The sequence below is a fragment of the Lampetra fluviatilis genome, chromosome 40, assembly GCF_964198595.1.
Source record: "Lampetra fluviatilis chromosome 40, kcLamFluv1.1, whole genome shotgun sequence".
Taxonomy (NCBI): domain Eukaryota; kingdom Metazoa; phylum Chordata; class Hyperoartia; order Petromyzontiformes; family Petromyzontidae; genus Lampetra; species Lampetra fluviatilis.
The window spans coordinates 7,693,648-7,702,773 of record NC_136314.1 but is presented as its reverse complement, the minus strand read 5'-3'; the positions used below and the strand labels follow the sequence as shown (position 1 = coordinate 7,702,773).

At 46.6% G+C, this 9,126-nt stretch overlaps 1 protein-coding gene across 1 annotated transcript in view; it reads right to left on the bottom strand.

The window, feature by feature from the left end:
- Nucleotides 1–278: 278 nt before the first annotated feature.
- The window catches only part of LOC144946189 (beta-1,4 N-acetylgalactosaminyltransferase 1-like), a 47,185-nt gene continuing 38,337 nt past the window's right edge, over nt 279–9,126 (bottom strand). The window contains exons 9-11 of the mRNA XM_078875016.1: nt 8,979–9,119; nt 6,496–6,721; nt 279–3,791 (exon numbers count right to left, since the gene is read on the bottom strand). Coding sequence (XP_078731142.1) covers nt 3,607–3,791; nt 6,496–6,721; nt 8,979–9,119 — 552 coding nt within the window. The 3' untranslated portion in view covers nt 279–3,606. The remainder of the gene's footprint in view (nt 3,792–6,495; nt 6,722–8,978; nt 9,120–9,126) is intronic.

Here is a 9,126-nt window from a genome sequence, read left to right as displayed (position 1 = left end):
TGGAAGGGAAATCGAGTACATTAGGAAGTACTTCTATTGGAAAAGCGACTGGGTTGGTGCACGCCTGCACATTCGACCATCTTGGGCTTCATCTTGGTTCTTTCGGTAAAGTCACGTAGAAGGGAAATAATAAAGTAATATATTATTCTTTTATTATATGAAAATTTTATTATTTTATTATTTCCCTTCTACGTGACTTTACCGAAAGAACCAAGAAGATGAATCCCTGCAGTCACGAAAGCTTTAAATCGAAAAAATGCATCTTGGGCTTTTGAAAGTTTCGTCTCGAGTGGAGTAACACGGCTCTGACAGCAGAGGGCCATCCTGGATCAATGTTGTCAACGTTTACTGCTCGGAGACTTGCTATCTTGGCACTCGGCGGGTGCTGACCACTCATTCGCTCTCAACCGCATCAGACCAAGAGGCTGATGCGCACATCTTCAGAAATGAAAGTTTATAAACAAGCCACAGTGAGCTGCACTTTATTAATTTGTATCATGTGAATCGACAACACCACGGCAACTTAATAATATTACTTATTTTTTTAAACACTTGATCATTCTCAATAAATGCACTTACAGCAGTTGAACTACTCTACTACCAAATACATGTTAATTTCCCGAGTTCCCAGAGTAAAACATGGATATTGGTTACATTATATATTATAGATAGAAACTTCAGGGAAGTGCATACCATATTCTTAGGTTTTTTCGGTAAAGTCACGTAGGTAAAAACATTAAAATTAATAAAAGTAATTTCAACCGTGATGATGGTTACAAGCTGAGTAATCATTGTAAAGATGTGATTAACCATGCAAAAAAGATTTAACTACACTTATTTGACCAATCTTATTTATTATTTGACAGACAACTATTACAGGTGTACCATGTTTACCATGTTCACCATGTTTAGTTGTCACAAACCATAACAAAGGCTCACCCTCTTAAGCCTCACCTTACCATATGAATAAAAAGTGTGCTGTACTTGGCCCTTCCCCCCTCTCCAACCATTATATAAACGGAGTGGTAGCTCCTGCAATCTCTCATTTACTTGATACAGCTGTCGTGGCTGTGACGGTTCCACCTGAAGACGGAAGCTTGTGTTGCCTCCGAAACGTCGTGATTTTTATTTTATTTTACTTTTATTAATTTTAATGTTTTTACCTACGTGACTTTACCGAAAAAACCTAAGAATATGAATCCTTGCAGTCACGAAAGCTTCAAATCTAGAATTAAGTGCATACCATTTAATTATTTATGACTTGAGGTTTTGATCAGTACTACCTGAAAATATTGAAGCAAATCCAAGCGAGTTTGGTTTCTGAACCCAGAGCACATTGGCATTAAGTTCACATTTTAACATCATGGCGAGACCCCGGGGTCCCATAAGTCCCCGGCTCTCGCATAAACATAATGTCAACAAAACTTGACTTTTTCACCAATGGGTTTGAAGGATGGTGGCAAGTGTTGTCTTGTTAAACTATGCCTTTTAAAACTGAAAACTATTTACCCGCCGTACCTCTATTTAAATACACTATCAAAAAAAATATGTACACCCCTCTGCCAATCATCGTGTTTCTCAGTGTGGATTTGTGAACACGCTTTGTAAACAGTACATAAAATAGTACGCGTTTTCAATGCGCTGTTCATATTGCAACAAGCGTTTATAGCAATGTTACTCTACAGAGTAGTGGGTCACCGGTACTCTTATCATTGATACGAACGGTATGTGGGGACTATGGCTTAACTGCAAAACAAAACTATCTGCACAGATGCATACGGACAAGAGAAGTATTATCAAACAGGAGGAATAAACGGTGCAACGCATCTCATCTGTTAAATATCTGCAGGTGAAAGGATTGTCATCGATTGATGCTGGCTGCAGACATTGGTAGGTCACATAATAATGAAGAGAGCAATTTCACTGTATTATGCACACCGTTACGACAAAGGACTTAAGTCGTGTAGGCAGTTTGATCAGCTTTGCATAAGACATGCTCCTGCCCATACCCGAGCATGGAGTGCGTTCGCTAGTTCAGCTCTTCTGCGCATTCGTCCTCGCTGTGCTTGGACACGACACGGCAACAGAATGATCTGCACCAGGTGGGTCGCGGCGTTTATGTGCGCGGTTGGAACGGAGTCGGCAAACATAAATTAATTACGATTTTGACTTCCATTTATTCGGGACCCCGGGGTCCCGCCATAAGGTTCATTTGCCAAATTCCAAAAAAGCCACCGCAAATTACTAAACTGGGATCACAGCAGTAGCAATCATCGCCCCCTGCCGGCAGACTAATGCTCCGGGCCACTTGCAAATAAAATGTATCTTGGTCTCTTGAGTTCTAACCTGAGCCAACAAAATCACACCTTGTATTTAAAGTACTGCATCCATCGGTAAAACAAACACGCGTGTAAACGTGGCCACGCGTGTAAATGGCTGGAGGGAACGCATTGCAGCAGCCGTGACTGATGCAGGCAATAACGTCCACGCCGCAAGCAGTTTCGTACACACATTCACACCATTGCTGTCGACAATCATTTTCGACATAAAAATAAATCACGAGACCGTTTTCACAACGATTGTGCTTCAAGTGACAAGTTCAAGTCCCTGATAATGATGAACTGCGATGCAAGCCTGCAAACCTCGCCCAGTGCGGTATTATCCAATAAACTAAAGGGCCTACGAAAAACAATGTTGACTTTTTTTGTTTGTATGATAAAAACAATGTAACCAAGATATCTTCTTGAATAAATATATTCGAATGGCTGCTCGTTGCAATTTCTTTGGGGTGGTAGAAAATCGGTGACTCGTGAGGCATATTACACCGAAAATAAGTCAAACAAATCTTTAAGCCTTAATGAAAAAAATCTATATGGCACTTGCCATGCGGTCGTCCTGTCCGGTCATTGAAATTGATGAAAATGAACAGCATTCTTTTAAAGCTGCGTGATTTGATGATAATGATAGTAAAACATTGTTGACCATTTTTCGCTCAATATTTGAAAGTTTACCTTGTTTTTCTTCTCAATCATTTCAAATCAGATCTGCCTCTCTGCGGCACACGGCAGACTCCCATCGGATGAGGGCACAGACTAAATAATGAACGTATCAGCAGTAACGACATCTGCCCAGCGGCAGGACAAAGTAGGCGTGAAACAATGACAGCAGCGGTAGTCGTAACCTGGGGCAGCAGCAACTGTGGACAGTTATCACTGAAGGCTTAGAAGGACCTTAATCTGGCCCTGAACTATAGCCCCATGTGCACCCTAGGCCTGCCACCTTTTCCACTGCAGACCAAACCCAAACATGTCTCTCAGCCCAAGTCTATGCCGTGCACTGCAACGGAGTTCAACACAACACAACACGATGCCGGCACCAGGTCTCGGTACAAATCAAGTCCCAACAACCATGTGAGGTTCTTGGCTACAGGGTAGCCACCTGTCTGGGTTTGACCCAGACAGTCCTGGGAATCGACATGTTCGGATTTGAATCGTACCGAGATCTGGTGGAATTATTTGACCTTGGGATCGGTCTCCTGTGGATAATAAGGCAGCGACCCCATCTTTGGATTCCTAACATCCAGTGCTGCCAGCAGTGAAGACGTGACTACAGGTCGTAACACTTGAGGTGGTTCTTGAAGAAGAGAGCGCGCACCGTGCGACTGTGGGCGTCAGGCGCTCGGCGGAACTTGTTGTACTTCTGCTGGGATCCGGGCATCTTGGCTGCGTGTCCGATGGAGACGTCGCTGCACGTGGCGACGCGCAGCTTGCCCAGCCCGTCGATAAAAAACTCTGTGAGGGGTTCAAAAAATTAACCCGTAAAAACAAAGTTTTTCACTATAAATCCTTTATATGCGTGTTCAATGGGCCACAACCCAGCCCACATTGGTCTTTGAAACGGGCGGCTAGAGTCCTCTCGTCCTCTGGCTTGAGATGGCTGCCACCTATGGGTCAGATGATTGTCTGCCACCATTAAGCAATTGGTAATTAAATATACATTTTTTTTCCGAAAAGGTGTAACATTTTTGAACATTTTTTCACGAAAATACATTGTCACGCACAACGAATCTGTGTGCAAAATGTCAGCTCGATTGGATCACGGGAAGTGGGTTAAAAAACGACCGAAAGATTTGCACGGTCGTAAGCAAGCAAGCAAGTGAACTTAATATAAAGGATTTAATAATAATTATAACCCGTAAAAACAAAGTTTTTCACTATAAATCCTTTATATGCGTGGCAGCGAACTTAATATAAAGGATTTAAAAATATATTCGCCTGTGGAGGACGCGGGGATCGATCCCGCGACCTTTGGCATGGGAAGCGAGGGCGCTACCAACTGCGCTACTCCGCCACGGCCTGTGGAGGGGTTACGCTCTGGGCTCTTACACTGTTACGTTCAGCCAAAGACATGAATGAGTTATATTTGAATATATGTAAAATCATTTTTTTTGCCTAAAAGTGTACAATTTTGGGAATTTTTTTTTCACGAGCATTAATTGTTTCGCACAACGAGTTTGTGTGGAAAATGTCAGCTCGATTGGATCACGGGAAGTGGGTTAAAAAACTAGCGAAAGATTTGCACGGTCCTAAGCAAGAAAGCAAGCACGCAAGCAAGCAAGCAAGCACGCACGGTCCTAAGCAAGCAAGCAAGCACGCGAACTTAATATAAAGGATTTAAAAATATCACACACTCAGGAAGGAAAAGCGCCCAGCAGAGAATTGCGCTATTGCGGGTGCCTGGCCTTGAGTCGTGATTCCTGAATGGATCGTCGGAATTGTGAAATCGCGGTGTTGAGTTGAGGCTGGCACGGTGCTGTGTGTGATCCCTATTCAATAAGTTGTAGGTGACTTATAGTAATAGGTGTTTACCCTTTCAACTGGTACAAAACTGACACCTTTATACAAGGCATCATGTTTGCAATAACCACAAAACAAGCAGTCAAAATGCAAACAAAAAGAAACAACTCTGATGATGATAATGATATGCACTGTCCTTGAAGAGCCTAGTCTCCATTGACTAGGCTCTAAGACTAGGCTCTAAGAAAAGCTGTCTCGGGTGTGGACCAATCAATTTCAAGGACAGTGCATATCATTATCAGAGTTGTTTCTTTTTGTTTGCATTTTGACTTCTTGTGTTGTGGTTATTGGAAACATGATGCCTTGTATAAAGGTGTCAGTTTTGTACCAGTTGAAAGGGTAAAAAACCTATTACTATATTTTGCCACTGGTAAAGGAGATGTCTCATATTGTAGGTGACTTTTCAGCATTGGGATGTTTTGGCCAAGACCAGTTACATTGAATTTGTATTTCTTGTTTTAGCTCTGGGAGGAAAAACTTGAGAATACGGAGGAAATCCGTGCAGAATGGGGAGAACATACAAACTCCACTCAGAAAGGCGTCTGAGTCAGGAATCGAACCCAGGAGCAAAGGCAAATGTATAAGAGGTTTTTTTGGGGTTAGAGCGAGTAAATATATAAATGTGTCGTTAAAACCCGCCACCACCCGACACAGCCAACTAGTAAGGTTTGACACGTAAACAGAACGTGGCCAATTCGTCACCAGTACAGCACACCGGTGTGTGTTGGAGAGCCAAGCCACGACATTTACAATCTGAGTGCGACGTTTCAGATTGACTGTCGCCTGATGCAGCTTGTTGTGATTACTGGCGAAACGTCGTACTCAGATTGTAAATGTCATGTAAGCACGTGTTGCTTATATCAGAACTGTCCTTAGGTGTCCCTATATCCTGCTTCTACTGTGTTACCCCATACCGTGCCGTGCCCATCTCCCATCGTCACGACACATCCACCTCTTGTAAAGGTTATCGGTTGGAAACCAGCAGGCCTCCCTGGTTAACACTGTGGGGTGTGCACCAACAATAAACACGCGTCCACAGTGGATGGGGGTAAATATCCCGTAACGTTACTTGAAGAACAGGAGGCCATTGCGTGCTGGTATCGTGGACCAAGTATTAAATATTACACCACTAATTAGTGACTGGGGAAGCATAGCATCGTCGCCTGTGATAACTCCAAAGCACACTCCTTAAAAAAAAGCGGCGTTGAAACTGGTAGGGGCCGTCCATAAATGACGTCACGCGATTTTGGACGATTTTCACATCCCCCCCTTCGTCACACGGCGCCACAAAAAGTTAGACCCCCCCCCCCCTCAAATATGACGTCACAAAGCTCTGCCCCCCCCCCCCCCAAAAAAAAACATGCTTCAATCGCTTTAAATTATTGTCATTGTAAAGTGCGTATTTAATGTGGCGCTGGACTCTGATGTTGTAGGAGAAAACATTTATTAAAAAGTCTATTTAATTAAGTAGAACGTGTTGTCTATATTTATTTAAATTTGCGCATTTTGATGTGACGTCACGTTTCTCACACATCGTGACAAATGTCTGACCCCCCCCCCCCCCATAGGTGCGTGACGTCATTTATGGACGGCCCCGTAATCGTGCGGTGGGCGCGCGTGGCGTGGGTGCGGCCGGTACCCGTGTGGCCCACGCGGCTGAACTGGGGGTCGAACCCCACAGCGCGCACGCTCGTGGTGCGCGCCATGAAGAAGTTGACCACGACGTCCACGATGTCGCAGCTGGGGAAGCCGTCCAGCTGCTGGTAGGAGCCCGAGAGGCGGAAGAGGCAGTCGCCCTCCTCGGGGCTGCCCGCCACCACCTTCAGCTTGTGCTGGAACGCGTTGTTGGCGACTTTGCCACCCACCTGGCGCCGGAGAGAGTTTTGCTTTCACGGAGTGCAGAATGATGATCATCTTTATTTATTCTGCAGGAATCCCGATGAGCCAGAAAGCTCTTTCTCACAGATGTCCAGATGCTGAGCACGGGACCCAAAGGTCCGAAACGTCAATCGACCGCTACACTACCGCTCCCCACGTCTAGTATTGGAGCACTCATTCAGTGGTTTACCCACGCACCCCGAGTTCAGTTCCTTGCCACGGCTGCTATTTTGTTATCAGTGGCAAGTGATATCTGAATTGGTGCTGGATCTCCCTGTACCCACCCGGACAGTGCTGTAAAATATTAACCAAGTATAATCAAAAGCAAGTTGGCCATGCTGAAGTATTTCTGGAAAAGGCTTTAGTGCCATCTTAATTTGATTAACCAGAATTCCACAACTTTCCTTGATTTTACTTCTGTCAACATGCTTACGTCAACGCAAAAGTTATTCAGTAATTGTGAAGTATTGGAAATGACGGCAGGAAACTCCTTGACGGGTAACACACTTTACTTTTTATTAAATCTTGACTTGTCACGATACAACGTGTGGTCTCTATTCTTCTGACTACTGTCTCGATACAACGTGTGGTCTCTATTCTTCTGACTACACACTTCACTTAACTCGTGTAGACCCTATGCCTCTGGCTACACACACTTCACTTAACTCGTGTAGACCCTATGCCTCTGGCTACACACACTGCATGCTCACACTGCATGCTCACACTGCATGCTCACACTGCATGCTCACACTGCATGCTCACACTGCATGCTCACACTGCATGCTCACACTGCATGCTCACACTGCATGCTCACACTGCATGCTCACACTGCATGCTCACACTGCATGCTCACACTGCATGCTCACACTGCATGCTCACACTGCATGCTCACACTGCATGCTCACACTGCATGCTCACACTGCATGCTCACACTGCATTCCGCCTCTGGGTTACACAGAGTCCCGGTCCCTACAGGACAGCGGGACTAGGTACCACAGGGCCCTATCTCTTCCTCTCCGTCTTCAGTCTTCGCTGGTTACACTCTCCCCGTGCGCCTGTGTGCATCACCTTATATAGTCCCCGCTCACGGGAGACGGAGCGGATGCGGACCTCGACGTGAGCATCGCTCCTTAGTTAACCAATCACGACGCGCTGTTCCTACGATCCGTTTTCCCCAGCGCGTGTTACCACTACCCAACCAATCACGCCGCGCTGCCACCCGATCACTCCCTCTCTAGCGCGTCACCGGCACACAGCCAATCAGCACCACATAACCCACGACCCCGCGCTGACCCCTGATCCTTCACCGTCAGCGCGCATCACCACACACACAGCCAATCACTACGCGCTGGCACGCGATCCCTACCCCAGCGCGTATCACCACTACAATTGTAAGTGTTTTATGCACCCAGACAGGATATTAAGAGGCTTCAATGCAGCAGGCCTCACCGAGCCTAGGCAGTGGGGCTCGGGGTGGCCCTGGCAGCGCACAGCGTCACACTGCGTCACACACCGCATCATCACGTCACACTGCGTCACAGTATCACACTGTCACACCACGTGACAGCATCACACTGCGTCACAGTGTCACACCGTCACAGTCACACCACGTGACAGCGTCACGCTGCATCACAGTGTTGCACAGTGTCATACGGCGTCAAATAGCCTCACACCGTGTCGCACAGCGTCACACCATGTCACAGTGTCACTGCGTCATACCATGTCACAGCGTCACACCATGTCGCACAGTGTCACACAGTGCCATACCGTGTCCCACGGCGTCACACCGCGTCACACAATGTCACACTGTGTCACGCAGCATCACATCACACAGCGTCACACCATGTTACACCGCGTCACACCATGTCACACCGTGTCACACCGTGTCACACAGCATCATACCGTTTCACACAGGATCAAGCATCACACCTTGCCATACAGTATCACACCATGTCACACAGCGTCACACCGTGTCACACCATGCCACAGCGTGTTGCACAGCGTCATACTGTGTCACACAGCATCACTGTGTCACACCGCGTCGCACAGCATCGCACCGCGTCGCACAGTATCACATTGTATCACACAGCGTCACACCGTGTCGCACAGCGTCACACCGAGTCACACTGCGAATGTGGAGTAGTGGCTCAGCGGCAGTACCACGCTCGCCACTCGATTGCGCTGATAATTATTAAGATAACGATTATTCGCGCGTGGCAATCACGGCACGAGAGGAAAACTCACGACGTCGAACAGCGTCTTGTCCAGCACCTCCACCATACGCTCCAAGCTCGTGCCCTCCGTGAACAGGAAGTCATCGTCCACCCACAGCAGGTACTTGGTGGTCACCTGGGAGATCGCCAAGTTCCTCCCGGCGAACCAGCCCTGGGCG